Here is a 21,753-nt window from a genome sequence, read left to right as displayed (position 1 = left end):
ATAGAAGATCCCTAGGCCGAGTGACTGTATGACGTCATGGGATACAGCATGAGTGAGTGAGAGGCGCTGCCCCGCTCTAACTCCGCGGATAGACATCCAAGCAGGCAGAACAAGGCAGGCCTGGGCTCCCACCTCTCATCCACAGTCTGACAATATATATCGTTACCATCCAACAAGTGAGTTTACCTTATCCATCTTATCTCCTTTCGAACCCCTACGACAAAGTGAGTGAGTGTGAGTGTGTGAGTGTGTGAGTGTGTGAGTGTGTGTGTGTGTGTGTGTGTGTGTGTGTGTGTGTGTGTGTGTGTGTGTGTGTGTGTGTGTGTGTGTGTGTGTGTGTGTGTGTGTGTGTGTGTGTGTGAGAGAGTGAGTGAGTGAGTGCGCGTGCGTGTGTGCGCGCATGTGTTTGTGCACGTGTGTGTGCATATGCACATGCCTGTCAGTCAAAAAGACATCAGTGCCTTGTTTGAATTTTTTAAAATGAGTTAGCTCGGTCAGCTGTCCATAACTTTCCACTTTTCCACAGGAGTGTTTCTTTCTTGGACTATTTTTCAGTGATTTTTCCACAACTCCATGACCACTGCCAACAATGTTGGTCTGAGTTGGAACACAAACTGTTGCATACTTCTTCACTTTCTCCAGTTTCTTAACATGCTTCCTCAGGTGTGGATTCCATGCTGTGTTGCATACCAGGGCTGTGGAGTCACCACACAAAACCTTCAAATCTGACTCCTTTATTTATGGCGCCTTCAACTCCAACTCCTTTAATTATATTTTGCCAACTCCAACTCTGATTCCAGTAACCCAAGAGTTGCTTCCGACTCTGACTCCAACTCGGCTCCACAGCCCTGTTGTGTACTCCAAGATAGGCCTGACACATTTTGTATAAAGTGCTTGTAAAAACTGTTGAGATTCCTGAAGGTACTCTTAGATTTGCCAGGCAAGCATTGGCTGTAGAGGTTATGCCATTGATGTGAGCCTCTGACGAAATGCTGAGTTCTATGCTCACTCCTAGGACTTTCTTGCATGTGTACTCGCCTAATTGTGGTTGCAGGAGTCGAGACTCAGCTCCTGGCCCTGCCTCTTCACTGAGTGCTACTAGGTCCTCTCTCTCTCTGCTTCCTGAGCTTTGTCATACCTCGTCTTAAAGCTATGTATGGTTCCTGCCTCCACCATATCACTTGCTAGACTATTCCACTTCCTGACAACTCTATGACTGAAGAAATACTTCCTAACATCCCTGTGACTCGTCTGAGTCTTCAGCCTCCAATTGTGACCCCTTGTTTCTGTGTCCCCTCTCTGGAACATCCTGTCTCTGTCCACCTTGTCTATTCCTCGCAGTATTTTGCATAACGTTATCATGTCTCCCCTGACCCTCCTATCTTCCAGTTTCGTCAGGCCAATTTCCCTCAACCTTCCTTCGTAGGACATTCCCCTTAGCTCCGGAACTAGCCTTTTTGCAAACCTTTGCACTTTCTCTAATTTACTGACGTGCTTGACCAGGTGTGGGTTCCAGACTGGTGTTGCATACTCCAGTATGGGCCTGACGTACACGGTGTACAGTGTCTTGAACGATTTGCCAGGCGCCCGTATGCTGCAGAAGTTATCTGGTTGATGTGTGCTTCCGGAGACATGCTCGGTGTTATGCCCACCCCAAGATCTTTCTCCTTGAGTGAGGCTTGCAGTCTTTGTCCACCTAGCCTATACTCGGTCTGTGGTCTTCTTTGCCCTTCCCCAATCTTCATAACTTTGCATTTGGCAGGGGTTGAATTCGAGAAGCCAATTGCTGGACCAGGTGTTCAGCCTGTCCAGGTCTCTTTGTAGTCCTGCCTGATCCTCATCCGATTTAATTCTCTATTAACTTCACATTATCTGCGAACAGGGACACTTCTGAGTTTATCCCTTCCATCATGTCATTCACATATACCAAAAATAGCACTGGTCCTAGGACTGACCCCTGTGGGACCCCGCTCGTCACAGGCGCCCACTGTGATACCTCATCACGTACCATGACTCGTTGTTGCCTCCCTGTCAGGTATTCTCTGATCCATTGCAGTGCCCTTCCTCTTATACACGCCTGATCCTCCAGCTTCTGCACTAATCTCTTGTGAGGAACTGTGTCAAAGGTCTTCCTGCAGTCCAGGAAAATGCAATCAACCCACCCCTCTCTCTCGTGTCTTACATCTGTTACCTTGTCATAAAACTCCAGAAGGTTTGTGACACAGGATTTGCCTTCTGTGAATCCGTGCTGGTTGGCGTTTATAATCTTGTTCATTCCAGGTGCTCCACCACTCTCCTCCTGATAATCTTCTCCATGACTTTGCATACTATACACTTCAGTGACCCTAGTCTGTAGTTTAGGGCCTCGTTTCTGTCTCCTTTCTTAAAAATGGGGACTACATTTGCCCTCTTCCATACCTCAGGCAGTTGCCCAGTTTCAAGAGATGTGCTGAAGATTGTGGTTAGTGGCACACACAGCATCTCTGCTCCTTCTCTAAGGACCCATGGGGAGATGTCCGGTCCCTTTGAGGTATCAAGGTCACTTAGCAGCTTCTGCACCTCTTCCTCAGTTGTGTGTATGTCATCCAGCACTTGTTTATTTATTTATTTATTTATTTTATGTCTTTGCAAACAGTACATTGAGATTTTGTATTTACAATAGTGGGATGCAATACAAAGAGAGCCTCTATTATGCCTTGGCATTATGGGCCAACTTAACATTATTGGCTTACAGTCTACTTAACACTAAGAAGTATATCATAGTTGTACAGTAGGATAGTAATTATTTCATAGTTGTACAGTAGATTATTAATTATAAATGAATCTAATTTGTATAAGACAAAAGATATATTCATATATTCAAAAATGTTTTTTGTGAAAACAATGATTCGATTATATTCCTGTCAACAGTGGATAAAAGGTTCAAAGTGATTGTTGAAGTTATGATGTGGGAGTACGTAAGTATGTGTGTACTGAGTATTTAGCATTTAGTCTAGGGTGATTAAGTGGCTTTTGAGAAGAGTCTTAAATTGATTTTCAGGCTGGGTTACTTTAATATCTTCTGGTAATGAATTCCATATTTTGGGGCCCTTTATGTGCATAGAGTTTTTACACAGTGTGATATGGACACGAGATATATCAAAAAGAGATCTGTTTCTTGTGTTGTGGTCATGTGTCCTGTTTAGGTTGGTGAGGAGAAGTTTGAGTGGAGGGTTTATATTTGCGTGTATTATTCTGTGTATGTAGTAGGCACATGAATAAGTATAGATGTTCTTAATGGTAAGCAGATTCAGACTTTTGAAAATTGGTGGAGTATGCTGGCGGGAGTGGGAATTTGTTATCATTCTTACTGCTGCCTTTTGCTGGGTTATTAGGGGTTTTAGGTGATTGGATGTGTTGATCCCCATGCACAAATTCCATATGTAAGATAAGGGTAAATGAGTGAATGGTACAGTGCCAGGAGAGCTGATTGTGGAACGTAGTACCTTATCTTTGAAAGTATGCTTACAGTCTTGGAGATTTTCTTGGTGATTCGTTGTATGTGTGTCTGGAACTTAAGGCTACTGTCAAGGTGGATACCTAGGAATTTTCTCTCTGTGATCCGTTTAGCGTTATGTTAATTGGATCATTTGGAGTTTTGTTTCCAAACTGAATGAAATAGGTTTTATCAGTGTTCAGGGTAAGTTTATTAGTCATCATCCTGGCAGAAGCTGATCCGGCACCATCTTTAGGTATCTGTCCAGCTCCCTCTTGAAGACAACCAGGGGTCTTCCCGTAATGCCCCTTATTGCTGGTGGGAGGCTGTTGAATAGTCTTGAGCCCCGGACACTTATTGCATTTTCTCTTAGTGTACCAGTGACGCCCCTACTATTCACTGGGGGTATGTTGCATCGCCTGCCAAGTCTTTTGCTTTCGTATGGAGTGGTTGTTGTGTGCATATTAGGGACCAGTCCCTCCAGAATCTTCTAGGTGTAGATTATGATATATCTCTCTTACCTGCGCTCTAGTCTCCACTGTAAATACTTCCTTAAATCTCTTGTTGAGGTCCTCACATACCTCTTGATCATTTCTTGTTAGTTCCCCACTTTCTTTGGTCTTTGACTGTTGTCTTCCTCCTTATGTGGCTATACAGCAGTTTCAGGTCAGACTTGACTTTCGATGCTATGTTGTTTTCGTACTGTCGCTGGCCCTCCCTCCTTATCTGTGCATACTCGTTTCTGGCTCTTCGACTAATCTCTTTATTTTCCTGGGTCCTTTGCCTCCTGTACCTTTTCCATTCTCTGGTGCACTTAGTTTTTGCTCCCCTGCACCTTTGGGTAAACCAAGGACTCGCTTTGGTCTTCCCATTATTTCTATTGCCCTTAGGAACAAACCTTTCCTCTGCCTCCTTGCATTTTGTTGTTACATATTCCATCATCTCGTTTACTGACTTTCCTACCAGTTCTCTGTCCCACTGAACCTCCTACAGGAAGTTCCTCATACATGTGTAGTCCCCCCTTTTATAGTTTGGCTTTTCCCATTCGATTCCTGTTGCCCTCTCCACCTGTAACTCTACTATATATTCAAAACTCAGAACCACGTGATCACTAGCTCCAAGGGACCTCTCATACGTGATGTCCTCAATGTCTGAACTGCTCAGGGTGAACACAAGGTCCAGTCTTGCTTGTTCATCCTCCCCTCTCTCTCTGGTAGTGTCCCTGACAGGTCCCTTTGAAGTACCACATCCAGTACCACATCCATCTTCTTAGCTCTCCATGTTTCGGGGCCCCCATGTGGCTCCAGGTTTTCCTAGTCGATCAGCCTGTGGTTGAAATTGTCCCTAACCGGTAACTTTGCTCTGCTCGAGTGAGCTCTTCTTGCCACCTCAGCCAGTGTGTCCACCATCGCTCTGTTGTCCCCTTCGTACTTGTGTGAGTGCATACATGCATGCATATGTGTACACACAGCCGATTGCTTATTGTTCCATATTAACACGTACAGTGTTTATTTCATCATTTCTAACAAAACAGCAAGTTAATATTAAAAAAAATCCCTTGTGGTATTTATATAAGCATGAGCAATACAGTGCTAATTTTTTAAGATGAATACATGTATTTATATTTTTCACAAGTGTTACCGTAACTTGTTGATGTTTTCCAGCGCTAAAAATATGTCAGTCAAAAAAGCTGAAAGTTAAGATGAACCTGGTTGTACAACACATGAAGAATGTTACATCACCACAAGCTGCATCCAATGGCACAGCCAATGGGAACCCAGCCAAAAAAACTCATTTTGATGACCAGGTTTGTCTCTCTCTCTCTCTCTCTCTCTCTCTCTCTCTCTCTCTCTCTCTCTCTCTCTCTCTCTCTCTCTCTCTCTCTCTCTCTCTCACTCTCTCTCTCTCTCTCTCTCTCTCTCTCTCTCTCTCTCTCTCTCTCTCTCTCTCTCTCTCTCTCTCTCTCTCTCTCTCTCTCTCTCTCTCTCTCTCTCTCTCTCTCTCTCTCTCTCTCTCTCTCTCTCTCTCTGTCTCTCTCTCTGTCTCTCTCTCTGTCTCTCTCTCTGTCTCTCTCTTTCTATTGATTATTGGTTCTAGATTTAACCAAATTAAGTGTTTTATTAAGCAGTAAGGAAAGTGTAGAGATAGCATGAAACAGCTTATATATATTTTTAAAAATGGAATTTGGGAGTAGTTTTTATAAAGTTAATTTTCTACCACACTAGTTTATGTACATAATTGGTTTTTCACCCGTTTCTGATGTTTTATTTTCCACATTAAAAGTTTAACTACAAATAATTATTAGATACTGTTGCTTGGTTTGAGAAAGGAAGTTTATTCACTACTATATATATAAATATATAGTACTGAATAGCTGTGTCCTTTTCAAGAATTTTAAGTAAAGTACAATAACTTGAGACCAAGCCTAAAACAAAAATCTTTATAAAAATTTATTCTAGTACTTTAAGGGAGGGCCCCACTTATACAGCAGGTTAGGTTCCAGGCTACTGCTGTAAAGTGAAACATAACCTTTTCACTTTAAGTTGCATATAAAAGCCTGATAACATGTTTACACTATCATATATTAAGTGAGCATTAGAGTTCAGCCTAAAAAATGCATAAACAGTATACACACTACTTACCTTAATATATTTTCGTCTTTAATTTATAGTGAGTGGTGAATATATTTATTGTAGGAGTCTGAATAAATAAAGAATGGGTATAATTGAAAAATCGCTGCATTAGCGAAGCGCTGTAAAGAGGGGCCTTTCTGTATACAGTGGAACTAATACTAGCGAGCGCATCCACGTGCGAGTTTTTCCAAATATGAGCAGTCAATGGGTCGATTTTTGCTTCCATGTGCAAGCAAAATTTCCATAAGCGAGCAGACCTCAAGGCAGGTTCCTTGATGCTGGTGAGGGGCTCTTGCTCTTGATCTAGGGAATTGTATCTCATTTGTTTGTTGGACTATCTTATTGGAACTTGGGCAATGTATGATGGAACAATGTTTCTTAACCCTTTGAGGGTTTCGGCCGTACTAGTACGGCTTACGACCCAGGGTTTTTGACGTACTAGTACGCCTAAATTCTAGCGCCCTCAAATCTAGTGGGAGAAAGCTGGTAGGCATACATATGAAAGAGTGGGTCTATGTGGTCAGTGTGCGCGGTATAAAAAAAAATCCTGCAGCACACAGTACATAATGAGAAAAAAAAAACTTTGACCGTGTTTTTGGAATAAAACAGCGACTTTGCACTGCATTTTCGTATGGTATTTATTGTATTCTAGTTTTCTTGGTCTCATTTTATAGAATGGAAGACATATTACAGAAATTGAGATGATTTTGACTGGTTTTACAATGAAAAGTACCTTGAAATTGAGCTCAAAGTAGCAGAAATATTCGATTTTTACCAAAGTTCAAAAGTAAACAAATTATGCCAAGCGTCCAATACACATCAACTGGTGAGTCTAATATTCTTTCACAAGTGCGCTGATATTATTTATACCATTTCTACACTAATGCAGTAGTCTGCATAACAGTAAATCTTCTATTTTTTGTAAGAATAAAAATTGAAAGTGGAAAGCCAAAGAAATATAAGAGGGGCCTGGGGATGTGACTAACGAACAGAGGAAATATTATTTTAGTGCCAGGAATGTCTTACATGTTTATTCTGGACCCTATTTGGAAATTGGCATCTTTTGAAATTTGTGTGAAATTGGCAAAATTGCTAAATTCTGACCACTGTATTGGATAGTTGAAATCAGTAAATGGGTGGTTTCTTGTACTCATTCAATAGAAAAAATGGAGTTCTAGAGAAATAGTTATGATTTTTGTCGACTAGTACACAGGAATTGGCCAAAAATAGGGATCAAAGTGGGCAAAATTGCCAATGCGTAAACATCATCGAGACCGCTAACTTCGCGAGAGCATAATTCCGTAAGTTTTCCATCAAATTTCATACTTTTGGTGTCATTATGATCGGGAAAAGATTCTCTATCTTTTCATAAGATGTTGTTTTTTTTTTTTTTTTTTTTTTTTTTTTTTTTTTTGAAATTTGGCCGACCCTGAGAACAAATCTAGGAGAGGGCCTGTCGACCCTCAAAGGGTTAACTTGCACCAAAAATGATAGAAATCAGAGCATAAATAATGGAGTCCACTTCTCAGCAATTAGCTACCCCTTAGCGGTATTTTCATATGGTTTTTATGGTTGTGTTCTCGTTATTTTGGTCTCAATTGATAGAATGGAAGATATATTACAGAAATAGATATGATTTTGATTGCTTTCATGACGAAAAGTACCTTGAAATTGAGCTTAACGTAGGATAAGATAAGATAAGATTTCGTTCGGATTTTTAACCCCGTAGGGTTAGCCACCCAGGATAACCCAAGAAAGTCAGTGCGTCATCGAGGACTGTCTAACTTATTTCCATTGGGGTCCTTAATCTTGTCCCCCAGGATGCGACCCACACCAGTCGACTAACACCCAGGTACCTATTTGCTGCTAGGTGAACAGGACAACAGGTGTAAGGAAACGTGTTGAAATGCTTCCACCCGTCGGGAATCGAACCTGGGCCCTCCGTGTGTGAAGCGGGAGCTTTAGCCACCAGGCCACCTTGGCTATGTTCAAAAGCAAACAAATGATGTCACTGGCCATTCCAATATGCAGTTGTGAATGGGTTAGCATTATTTATACAATTATTGCAATAATGCATAACAGTAAATCTTATATTTTTTGTGGGAATAAAAATTATAAGTTATTTACATTGTAATAATTATAACAATAATATGTATAATAATAATACATATAATAATAATAGTATAATATAATACAATAATAATAATAATATGCATAATAATACATATAAATAATAATGTACTGCATAATAATCTCTCTTTCAACACACCGGCTGTATTCCATCGAGGCGGGGTGGCCCAAAAGGAAAAACAAAAGTTTCTCTACATAATAATAATTATAATAATAGATGGCTTCAAAAGGCCATCACTAGATGGCAGTGTTTACCACAACATAGAGGGAGCAGTTGTGGTCGCCTCCACCTGTTACATAATGACATATTTTATTCATTCTCGAGTATATATCAGGTTTCTATGTTATTTATATTGTTTATTATTTCATATCAGATGAACTGTGATAGATAAATAAGCCGTAGAGTTGATGATAGCAAAATATTCAAGGAACATTTTGTCCTGTCTCCAGACAAACTCTTGTCGGCCGCTGCCGCTGCCACATATATAATTACATATTTTATTCATTTTAGAGTATATATCAGGTTTCTATGTTATTTATATTGTTTATTATGTCATATTAGATGAAGTGAGATAGATAAATAAGCCGTAGAGTTGATATTAGCGAAATTATTGAAGTACAGAATTCCACTGGAGTGGATTAATTGCATTTCAGTTAATTTAAATGAGGAAAATTGACTCTGCAGACGAGCAAATCCAGTTGCGAGCAAGGTCATGGAACGGATTAAACTCGCAAGTAGAGGTTCCACTGTATAAAGAAAAAAGTACTGGTAATGGTCATGAAGCAGTACATTCAAGTAAGAAGAGAGAGTGCAAGACCATCACTCTCAGAAAAGATCTGTGACAGGAAAGTAAAGCTGGAATTTGACACATAAGTATCAACCTTAGCCTAACAAATAGAAGAAGTGGCAATAGATAATTAAATAATAATAGCAAAGATAAGTATAAAACAAATTTATAAAAATCTTTTGTAGGTAGGTTATTATAAAGAAAATAAAAGCTAAGATGTATATTAAATAGGAAGGAACTGGGTGATAACATACCTTAAAAATTTACATGAAATTATATTTAAAAGTTTTTGGTTTAAATAAATCACTTATTATGGTGAAATAATAGTTTGAAAAGATACAAGTGTTCGTAAAAAAATTCTCTGCTAGTCAGTGAAATGCAAATAAAAGTTTTCAGTGATATGCTGTAGGTGGAAATTCAAGGAGGAAAAGCTCATTCATTTTTTGATGTCTAAAACTGTTAAATAATGGACTGCTCAAAATGTTAAAAAAGCTCAACGAGATGAAATGAAAATAATTATAGTGGGGATTGTAAATACAGTATGTAACCCCTTAGTTTAATGATCCTCATAAAGGACTTTGGACATGCCTGATAGAATCTGCTGATTCGGAAACCATGGACGAGGTCTGCTGGATACAGAATTGTCTGTTTTGTTGCAATTACAGCAAAACAATCTTGTCTATCCATCACAGTTGCTATTACTATCAACTGTTAGTCTATTAGTCTGCTAAACCAAGAGTTTACTGCACAAAGAAATAGACTTGATAGCTTATGAGGCCAAAATTTAAAATAAATGAGCAAATAAATTCCTCAGTTTGTTGGTGGAATCATTTATGGAACAACACAGTAGAGGTTACTTAGGTTAGAGAAGGCAGTACACTCTCCATTCTGGATCTTGTGTTTACCTGAAAAGAAAAGTGGAGTATGATTCATGTAAACCCACTTGGAAGAAGTGACAATGTATTGTTAGAGATAATGTGTGTAGCAAATTATAAGCTAAAATTAAATTTTCATCTAGAATTAGTCTGTACTGTGTCTTTATCATTAAATAGTAATTGGAAAGCACGTAGTAGATCCTGCAGAGTAGTGAGCACTGGTAAGAAAAAACAGGTTTGGTTTCATCACTTAGAGCTCATGTGCAGCATTAGATCACCTGTTGTTCATTTATACTAAAACCTCTCCCTGAAACCTTTTGCATGCAGTATTTATTTTTAAATACAATAAGGTGCATTTTCTTTTGCATCTGTAATAAACTTGTACATTTTACTTATGATTGTTCGTGTTGCATTTTACATCCCCTTTCTTCATTTTCTGAAAACAAAAATCAACAGTTACACACAGACCATTTGAGTTTTGGATCATGCCATCTGAAAATATTAATTTCATGTAGAGTATATATTTATAAATTTAATAAATCATGGATTTGAGTCCTGGAGGTGGAAAGTACAATACCTACACTTTAAAGGAGGGGTTTGGGATATTTGCTATTAGGAGTGACATCTGAACTGTCGTATCTTTGTGCCTCTGCAAAGACAGTGATTGTGTGAATGATGTAAAGTAAAAGGATACAAGTGCAACTAATGTGATATTTTATTGTCAAGCCGTAACGGCTTGACAAAGCTCCTGGAGAGCGAAACGTTCCCACAATAAAATGTCGCATAAGTTGCACTTGTGTCCTTTTACTTTACATATTGTCGGTAATTCTACCAACATTATGTGTGAATGATGGTGAAAGTGTTTCTTTTTTGGGTTACCCTGCCTTGGGAGACAGCCAGCATGTTGAAAAAAAAAAAAGTACATATATATATGTATAGGATTGCTGGTGTCTTTTTTCTATCTCAGGCACATAAGATAACAGATATGTATATCTTGCTACTTCTTCTTAAACTTATGTCACATCACACATGTGCACATATATATTTACACACCCATCTGGGTTTTCTTCTATTTTCGTAATAATTCTTGTTCTTTACGTATTTTCTCTTATCTCCAAAGGGAAGTGGAAAAGAATTCTTCCTCTGTAAGCCATGCATGCCATAAGAGGCAACTAAAATGCCAGAATCTTCTGTATATATTACTAAATTTAAAAAGAGAAACTTTCGTTTTTCTCTAGGTCACCCTACCTTCGTGGGATATGACCACTTTGTTGACAGAAGAAGAAAGTTTGTACATATGTATATCTTATTTTTTAATATGTAAGCAATCTCCCACTGAGGCAGGGTGACTCAAAAAAGAAACACTCACCATCATTCATACATAATCACTGTTTTTGCAGAGGTGCCCAGATACGACAGTTCAGATGTCACTCCCAACAGCTAATATCCCAAACCCCTCCTTTAAAGTGCAGGCATTGTACTTCATAGCTCCAGAACTCAAATCTGGCTAACTAGTTTCCCTGAATCTTTCACAAAATATTAACTTCCTCACACTCCAACAGCTCATATCTCAAAAAACCCCACACCAATTTTTTTTTAAAGCCTCTTTAAGTCTCGAATCAGTGACCCCTGACAAGTGAGATGTTAGTTCATTTACCTGGATAACATGCAATTATTGGTGATTTTATCTTATTCTCCCAGACTGTAATGTATACAAATACTGTACTCTTTACTATTTGTAACTAATCCTCCGTAGACATTCAAAAAAAATTTAACATTTATGCGATAGGAAGTTTGAATATGAATAAGGACCATCTATACAGTTTCTTAAGTGATGTAGAGAAAAAGTTTTTCAAGGACGAGCCTTCATTTTCTAGACTTCTTTGAGCATTGCCAAGTAAAATGTTTTGTCTGAAAGTAAAGACGCGTCTGTGGATGGTGATCATAAGTTGTGTGTACTCAGTGTGTTCCAAAGGCGGATGTATACTTTACTGTATAGCTTATTACAAATTATAATCTTACAAATAATAAGCAGAGACTCATAAAATTAGAAATGTGAAATACAGCATTATGTATTGAACATTTTTGAATAGGGCTTCAAACGTAATGAAAATTTAAAAATTAGATGAATACAATTTGTGTTAGGTACTTAATTATCTTTAACCTTGAGTGTGTTATCCATCTGTGTTTTCATTACGAACTAAGTAAAAATAAAGGACTTTGCAAGTGGAAATATTGCATGCATTCACTGATTGAAATAAGCAGTAAATTTACCAAATGCATTTATATATGTCTTCAGATACTGCTACAAAATACTGAATTCTTTTTATATTACAGTAATATATTTGTATTTATACTTAACTTTCAATAAGTATCCAACATAAACAGAAACACACACAAATAACCTGCACAAAGAAGAGAGGAGCTTACGACGACGTTTTGGTCCGACTTGGACCATTTTTTTATTATTTATAAACAGAAACATTGGTAGTTCACAGTTGTGATAGTAATCATGATTTTCAGCCTGATGACTATGCCTTCTTTTAATTAGTATCAGTGTGTTAAATTTACTATTGAATATTGTGTCTCCTCTCTCATATTTTAAAAGTAGCGTGCCCTTTTTGTATATTCAATAAATCTCTTCATTTAAGTATATACATTTTAATGAAGTCTACTGCATATACTAGATAATTAACCCATTCTTTTGTTTTTTGCATGTTTAAGGGATATTATTTTCTTTAGCAAGACCTTGTCTGGTTTTATTTTTGTGTTGATGAAAATAGCATTCTAGATTATTAAAAAAAGTTAGTAAATTTCTTAGATCCTAATATTTGATTATGGTAGACTCACGAAAGTAATTAACAGTTGCATCTTGATTTCTACTTGCAGCCGACTTGTGACGTTAACTTTCAGAGTTTTCTGCATTTTTTTGTTCACGTTATGAGATCATTTGTATTGATAATATATTCATATAGAAAATACTATTATTTAAAAAAATCTGCATACTCATATTCATATTCTCTCTATTTGTTAATAGAATTATTGTCATTATTATTACTATATGCATAAAACAATGAATAAATTAGTGAAAGTACATAAATATTTAAGTGAAAGTATAGAATGGCAGAAGTAGAGCAAGATAGTGTTTTTACATTAAACAGCATCAGCTCTCACCTGTGATGGTTGTATAAAGTAATTGTCTTGTCATAAGTCGATTGTAAAATGTAGATGAGTGTGGTTTGAGATTGTATTGCCACCTTCAATGAAATCTCCTCTCCATGTTCCCTTACTGCTTCCCTCACCTGCTGCTCCGACTCCCGATATCGCCGATATCAACCTACCTTCAATGGTGTGGAATCTGCAGGGCAACTTTCAGGTAGTAGTACAATATGAAACATTCAAAACTACAGTATAAATGTTGGACTGCATAATGGGATCTCTTCTACTCCACTGCCTTCTAGTCTTTGGTTATTGCACACGTTCTGTTCATGGCAATGTTTTCTTAAGCTCATTTTAATTTACCCCATGAATTGTATATAGGGTAGAGGATTACCCCCAACTCTTAAGTGTTCAGTATTGTTATAATAAGAGTCCATATAGATATAGTAGATGCCTAATACACTTTTGATTCTTCAGAAACTTTAAATATAGAACAAAATATACTGTATTTATATAGTAACTGCATATAATGAATACAAATACAATTCATTCTTATATTGTTTGTAAATAGTTTGAGGTTTGATATGTATACAGTATATTCTGTATATTAATTTGAGTATTGTGTATTATGATGCAATTTTAAAACTGTGTTTAGGAATTGGGTATACTTTGTATTGGTAGTATGGTATATATTTTTTCTTTAATCTCTGTATAGAAAATGGTCACTTGCTAACTCACCCAAGGATCTGCTATTTGGACTCTCAGGATAGCATCTCTTGGTAATAGCAAAAACATGAGTTAGTCACCTGGACTATTAAGAATGCTAATATCTCTCCCTGCTAATAAGATTAACATGTCTTGTAAGACAATCTCAGACATGTCTGACATGATATGGCACACCATTTTGTTTCCTTCTTTTCAGTTATGAGAGAGGATAAAACATAAGGGCAGGACTCCTTACACCTGCTGTTCTTGTTTGCCTAACAGCAAATAGATTCTAGTACCTAGGTATTGGTCAACTGTTATGGGTGGAACCCTGGGTGATAGTAGAATACCTAATATAGGGCTGAGCTTTGAAATGAGCTGATGTGGGATATCAGCTATTTTTTTTTTTTTTTCAACAAGTCGGCCGTCTCCCACCGAGGCAGGGTGACCCAAAAAAGAAAGAAAATCCCCAAAAAGAAAATACTTTCATCATCATTCAACACTTTCACCACACTCACACATTATCACTGCTTTTGCAGAGGTGCTCAGAATACAACAGCTTAGAAGCATATACGTATAAAGATACACAACATATCCCTCCAAACTGCCAATATCCCAAACCCCTCCTTTAAAGTGCAGGCATTGTACTTCCCATTTCCAGGACTCAAGTCCGACTATATGAACATAACCGGTTTCCCTGAATCCCTTCACTAAATATTACCCTGCTCACACTCCAACAGATCGTCAGGTCCCAAGTATCATTCGCCTCCATTCACTCCTATCTAACACGCTCATGCACGCTTGCTAGAAGTCCAAGCCCCTAGCCCACAAAACCTCCTTTACCCCCTCTTTCCAACCCTTTCGAGGATGACCCCTACCCCTCCTTCCTTCCCCTATAGATTTATATGCTTTCCATGTCATTCTACTTTGATCCATTCTCTCTAAATGACCAAACCACCTCAACAACCCCTCTTCTGCCCTCTGACTAATGCTTTTATTAACTCCACACCTCCTAATTTCCACACTCCGAATTTTCTGCATAATATTTACACCACACATTGCCCTTAGACAGGACATCTCCACTGCCTCCAACCGTCTCCTTGCTGCTGCATTTACCACAATAGCTTCACATCCATATAAGAGTGTTGGTACTACTATACTTTCATACATTCCCTTCTTTGCCTCCATAGATAACGTTTTTTGACTCCACATATACCTCAACGCACCACTCACCTTTTTTCCCTCATCAATTCTATGATTAACCTCATCCTTCATAAATCCATCCGCCGACACGTCAACTCCCAAGTATCTGAAAACATTCACTTCTTCCATACTCCTCCTCCCCAATTTGATATCCAATTTTTCTTTATCTAAATCATTTGATACCCTCATCACCTTACTCTTTTCTATGTTCACTTTCAACTTTCTAGCTTTACACACATTCTCAAACTTATCCACTAACCTTTGCAATTTTTCAGCTATTACCAGGTAAAAAAAAATCTGAATATTGTCTGGATATCTAACAGGTGTTTACAGTGAAACACATAAGTGAACAGTATTTAGATAAAGCTAAAGAGGTTTTTGTGGCATTTAAGGATTTCGAAAAGGCATATGACAGGGTGGATAGGGGGGGCAATGTGGCAGATGTTGCAGGTGTATGGTATAGGAGGTAGGTTACTGAAAGCAGTGAAGAGTTTTTACGAGGATAGTGAGGCTCAAGTTAGAGTATGTAGGAAAGAGGGAGATTATTTCCCAGTAAAAGTAGGCCTTAGACAAGGATGTGTGATGTCACCGTGGTTGTTTAACGTATTTATAGATGGGGTTGTAAGAGAAGTAAATGTGAGGGTCTTGGCAAGAGGCGTGGAGTTAAAAGATGAAGAATCACACATAAAGTGGGAGTTGTCACAGTTGCTCTTTGCTGGTGACACTGTGCTCTTGGGAGATTCTGAAGTGAAGTTGCAGAGGTTGGTGGATGAATTTGGTAGGGTATGTATAGGGTATTATAGAGGGGCCACAGATATATCAGATCACTTTCTAGTTGTAGCTACACTGAGAGTAAAAGGTAGATGGGATACAAGGAGAATAGAAGCATCAGGGAAGAGAGAGGTGAAGGTTTATAAACTAAAAGAGGAGGCAGTTAGGGTAAGATATAAACAGCTATTGGAGGATAGATGGGCTAATGAGAGCATAGGCAATGGGGTCGAAGAGGTATGGGGTAGGTTTAAAAATGTAGTGTTAGAGTGTTCAGCAGAAGTTTGTGGTTACAGGAAAGTGGGTGCAGGAGGGAAGAGGAGCGATTGGTGGAATGATGATGTAAAGAGAGTAGTAAGGGAGAAAAAGTTAGCATATGAGAAGTTTTTACAAAGTAGAAGTGATGCAAGGAGGGAAGAGTATATGGAGAAAAAGAGAGAGGTTAAGAGAGTGGTGAAGCAATGTAAAAAGAGAGCAAATAAGAGAGTGGGTGAGATGTTATCAACAAATTTTGTTGAAAATAAGAAAAAGTTTTGGAGTGAGATTAACAAGTTAAGAAAGCCTAGAGAACAACTGGATTTGTCAGTTAAAAATAGGAGAGGAGAGTTATTAAATGGAGAGTTAGAGGTATTGGGAAGATGGAGGGAATATTTTGAGGAATTGTTAAATGTTGATGAAGATAGGGAAGCTGTGATTTCGTGTATAGGGCAAGGAGGAATAACATCTTGTAGGAGTGAGGAAGAGCCAGTTGTGAGTGTGGGGGAAGTTCGTGAGGCAGTAGGTAAAATGAAAGGGGGTAAGGCAGCCGGGATTGATGGGATAAAGATAGAAATGTTAAAAGCAGGTGGGGATATAGTTTTGGAGTGGTTGGTGCAATTATTTAATAAATGTATGGAAGAGGGTAAGGTACCTGGGGATTGGCAGAGAGCATGCATAGTTCCTTTGTATAAAGGCAAAGGGGATAAAAGAGAGTGCAAAAATTATAGGGGGATAAGTCTGTTGAGTGTACCTGGTAAAGTGTATGGTAGAGTTATAATTGAAAGAATTAAGAGTAAGACGGAGAATAGGATAGCAGATGAACAAGGAGGCTTTAGGACAGGTAGGGGGTGTGTGGACCAGGTGTTTACAGTGAAACATATAAGTGAACAGTATTTAGATAAGGCTAAAGAGGTCTTTGTGGCATTTATGGATTTGGAAAAGGCGTATGACAGGGTGGATAGGGGGGCAATGTGGCAGATGTTGCAAGTGTATGGTGTAGGTGGTAGGTTGCTGAAAGCAGTGAAGAGTTTTTACGAGGATAGTGAGGCTCAAGTTAGAGTATGTAGGAAAGAGGGAAATTTTTTCCCAGTAAAAGTAGGCCTTAGACAAGGATGTGTGATGTCACCGTGGTTGTTTAATATATTTATAGATGGGGTTGTAAGAGAAGTAAATGCGAGGGTCTTGGCAAGAGGCGTGGAGTTAAAAGATAAAGAATCACACACAAAGTGGGAGTTGTCACAGCTGCTCTTTGCTGATGACACTGTGCTCTTGGGAGATACTGAAGAGAAGCTGCAGAGATTGGTGGATGAATTTGGTAGGGTGTGCAAAAGAAGAAAATTAAAGGTGAATACAGGAAAGAGTAAGGTTATGAGGATAACAAAAAGATTAGGTGATGAAAGATTGAATATCAGATTGGAGGGAGAGAGTATGGAGGAGGTGAATGTATTCAGATATTTGGGAGTGGACATGTCAGCGGATGGGTCTATGAAAGATGAGGTGAATCATAGAATTGATGAGGGGAAAAGGGTGAGCGGTGCACTTAGGAGTCTGTGGAGACAAAGAACTTTGTCCTTAGAGGCAAAGAGGGGAATGTATGAGAGTATAGCTTTACCAATGCTCTTATATGGTTGTGAAGCATGGATGATGAATGTTGCAGCGAGAAGAAGGCTGGAGGCAGTGGAGATGTCATGTCTGAGGGCAATGTGTGGCGTGAATATAATGCAGAGAATTCGTAGTTTTGAAGTTAGGAGGAGGTGCTGGATTGCCAAAACTGTTGTCCAGAGGTGGTTCGGACATGTAGAGAGAATGGAGCGAAACAGAATGAGTTTAAGAGTGTATCAGTCTGTAGTGGAAGGAAGGTGGGGTAGGGGTCGGCCTAGGAAAACTTGGAGGGAGGGAGTAAAGGAGGTTTTGTGTGCGAGGAGCTTGGACTTCCAGCGGGCATGCGTGAGCGTGTTTGATAGGAGTGAATGGAGACAAATGGTTTTTAATACTTGACGTGCTGTTGAAGTGTGAGCAAAGTAACATTTATGAAGGGATTCGGGGAAACTGGCAGGCCGGACTTGAGTCCTGGAGATGGGAAGTACAGTGCCTGCACTCTGAAGGAGGGGTGTTAATGTTGCAGTTTAAAAACTGTAGTGTAAAGCACCCTTCTGGCAAGACAGTGATGGAGTGAATGATGGTGAAAGTTTTTCTTTTTCGGGCCACCCTGCCTTGGTGGGAATCAGCCAGTGTGCTAATAAAAAAAAATAATAATAATAATCTAACTGTCAGGGATTTGCAAGATGTTTTTTGTCAGTTAGTTGATCAGCATCTCTTCTTTAAGGAGATTTATTCTTGAAAATTCATTTAATTTTTTCTTTACATCAAAATAATTTATTCTTTTGTGATATACCTTGTGGTTTCATAGTGTTTGTATCTAAAGATGTTTTAAATGTATTTTTTTCCTTACACAAAATGATGTGTATTAAATATGCATCTCTGATTATGTATTTCATTGCCACAAAAAATTTCATGCTGCTAGTATTTTTCATAATTTTACCCATACATTAGTGTGAGCTGCCACATGAATCTCTGTATCTCAGTTCACTCAAACTATAACTCTCACAAAATTTAATGAATATACTTTATTCATTAAATTTTTGACCATTACATCCTGTAATGTTTCTTGTAATAGCTCATTTTGATAGGGTTTTTCTCCTTATTTACTTAATGTTGTCTGCAGGTTTCCTCAAATGACCATCCTTAATGTAGTAGTCTATGCTTTTTTCTTTTTTTGATAGAGAGAGAAAGAACGAGAACTGCCCCTGATCCTACTTATTACCCACTTTGCATTTTAATAGATTTGAGGTGAAGCCCTGAAACAGATATGATGCTACAAAAGTAATAATTTGGTGTTACTTTGGTATGGGAAATTTAATAAGGGAGGACTTAGTGATAATATGCTAAACTGCTTGAATGTTTCTTACCTGTGAGTGTTTATGCAGCACTATATATATATACAGTACAATATATATACAGTACAATATATGCAACTAACATTTCACTTTTGGGGAATGTTAGAAGTGACTATTTTCTTAAAGCAGAGAAATTAAGCTCTGAGAATAGTTTTATTGTTATACCTCATGCACCTGTACATTGTTGCTTGATACATCTGCACAACATTTGTAATTGAACATCAGCACCTTTGAATAACTCTCAGCACATTTTATTTGCTTAAGTCATTGTGGATAACTGTAAATAATGTTCTTAATGTACAGTATTACAATAAGTGTTAATTGGTTATTTTTTTTGTACATTTATTACATACAGTATTTTGTATCTGTAGTAGGGACATGCTTTATGCTTTTTTTCCCCCCATTATTTTTCCATGTTTCATTTCTGCACTATCTTAAGAGTGCATTTTTTTTTAATTTTCATTTAAATGCAATTCAGAGAGAAAGTTTGATTAGAAATGATAACTTGTGTTTCTCTGCATTATAACTTCGATTCTGTTATTTATAGGCATATTTCAGCTGAAATTTCAAATACAGTGCTAGTCACGACAGTATGCCGCCCCTCCCCACCCATGTACCAAAACACAAACACATACCATGAAAGAATATAATATATATATTTGCACACTTACTGAGGTTTTAATACTTGGTGCTGCGTCCTTTACACTTAATCACGACCCTCAGCCGTATAGGAAAAGACTCCCACAAATTTTTGAGGGTTTGGGGAGGTATATTATTCCATGCCTCATGTAGAGCAGCTTCCAGCTGTGGGATGGAACTGATATCCTTGCCCAGTAAATTTTTTTACTATTGACCAGAGGTTCTCACTTGGGTTTAGGTCTGGGGAATTGCCTGGCCAGTCATTAAAGAACCTCACTTCACAGTCCTTAAGCCACTGAACTACAGATTTGGCGGTATGACACGGTGCAGCATCCTGCATAAAAACTATAGCCCCACACCTCAGGTAAATTGTCACATAATTTCAGGTAATTATACTGGTTTATGTACTGGTTTTTGGGAAGCACAATGAGTTCACCAACACTCTGAGCACTGAAACACCCCCAAACCACGAGCAAGTCTGGGTGTTTAGTGGTCCCACAGGTGTGCGTGGGTCTAGTGGGTCACTACCTCTGGGCTGGCACACATGTCCCCCATGGTTACAGGTGATGAAGGTTGCTTCATCACTCCAGAGTACTTCAGACCACTGTTGAGAATTCCAGTGAAGATATTTCTTTGCATAATCCAGCCTATGTTCCTTCTGTGGCTTGGAGAGGATCAGTTTCTTAACCTGGCGGTGACTACTGTAGCCCAGTTATGGCACATGTCTGTTAACAGTTTTTACAGACACCTCTGAGAGAAGATGTGGGTTCTTTTCTTTCAATTCTCTAGCATTTATCTTAGATGTACTCTCTAACTGCTGCTTTAACACAGTTAAGGTATGAACAGATGTCTTCGAGGGGCCAGGCCGAGGTTTGGCAGATGGTAGCTCAACACCGCCACCAGACTTGAAACTATGCACCCAGTTCCTCACTGAACACTCACACACACCAACATTCTCCACTATTTCTTTTGTCTGTTGCCCAGCTTTGTGAAACCCTGTTATTTGAGGTATAGTTTCAGGTGTTAAAGACTTCCTTTTACCCATAATCAAACTATGTATACATAGTCCCAAAACCAAAGGGAACACCAAATAAAAGATGGGGCGAATGAGAGAGAAAAGTGCAACACTTCCTCTCACCACGGCAGCCACGTGAGCACTGAGAAGTCACTGTGGAGTGTGGCGGCAGGCCATGGCGTCATACTAACAGCTGCTACCCGGCATAATGCACTGACGAAACAAGACTCCCCTGTATGGTAGGCCTTTGATTTTTGTCACAACATTATGCCAGGGCACTCGCCCAGCATAATGCCGTGACTAGCACTGTATGTTTAAAAAAATGTCCCAACAAGCACTTCTAATTGTCTTAAAATGAAGCCTCCTATTGGAATTGGACAGTATAGTCTGCCTGTGACCATTTTGAGAATAGCATAAAGCAAAATACGTGGAGACTATAACTTGGAATGAATTGCGTATATGGTTTGGTCCACAGCTAATGGATTCGGAATTTTTTGAGTTTGTTGTCAAAATAACAAGAAATTGGTATAGATAATAGTAAATTGTTAAGACATCTGAACATTGGTAATGATGGCAACTGATTAATGATGATAATGAATAAGCAATCATTTCTAGTGCTTTATAAATTCCACAACTTGCATCTTCAAACATGTGTTAATCCTTTATATAAACAAAAATTAGACATTCCATATATGCTCTAGTATATACTCTTATTTGCCATCACTGAAAAGAACTATTCTTGTACAACTGTGTAGTGATTAATCTTGTCACTACAAGACCTGACTAGTCTGGTCACACTACATCAGCAGACATAACTAGTCTGGTCACAGTACATTAGCAGATATAACTAATTTGGTCACAGTTTATCAGACATAACTAGTCTGGTCACAGTACATCACCAGCATACTTGAATAGTTTGGTCAAAATCTGACTGGTCTTCTCAAAAGTGACATGGCTTTTCAAAATATGTGAAAGTTTTGGGTGATTATAGCTGCATCATGGCTAACCAATTGAAAAATTAAGCAAGAATTTTTCATAAATATTTGAGAAATTCAGTTTTAGAAAATATTCCAAATTTAGAAATTTTAAAGTAATATTTTATTATTATTCTATAAAATTGCTTTTGTGAGATAATTTGCTTGGGGATG

At 38.4% G+C, this 21,753-nt stretch overlaps 1 protein-coding gene across 4 annotated transcripts in view; it reads left to right on the top strand.

The window, feature by feature from the left end:
• Positions 1–21,753, top strand: part of AcCoAS (acetyl coenzyme A synthase) — a 68,334-nt gene that overhangs the window by 10,323 nt on the left and 36,258 nt on the right. The window contains exons 2-3 of one of the 4 annotated variants that reach the window (XM_070088533.1): positions 5,140–5,282; positions 13,266–13,280. In XM_070088533.1, coding sequence (XP_069944634.1) covers positions 5,140–5,282; positions 13,266–13,280 — 158 coding nt within the window. Of the gene's footprint in view, positions 1–5,139; positions 5,283–13,265; positions 13,281–17,903; positions 20,845–21,753 lie in introns of those variants that run through there. The other 3 variants (XM_070088534.1, XM_070088535.1, XM_070088536.1) reach the window with 3 other exon arrangements.

The sequence above is a fragment of the Cherax quadricarinatus genome, chromosome 25 (genome assembly GCF_038502225.1).
Source record: "Cherax quadricarinatus isolate ZL_2023a chromosome 25, ASM3850222v1, whole genome shotgun sequence".
Lineage (NCBI taxonomy): Eukaryota > Metazoa > Arthropoda > Malacostraca > Decapoda > Parastacidae > Cherax > Cherax quadricarinatus.
This window is presented reverse-complemented; position numbering and strand designations above follow the sequence as displayed.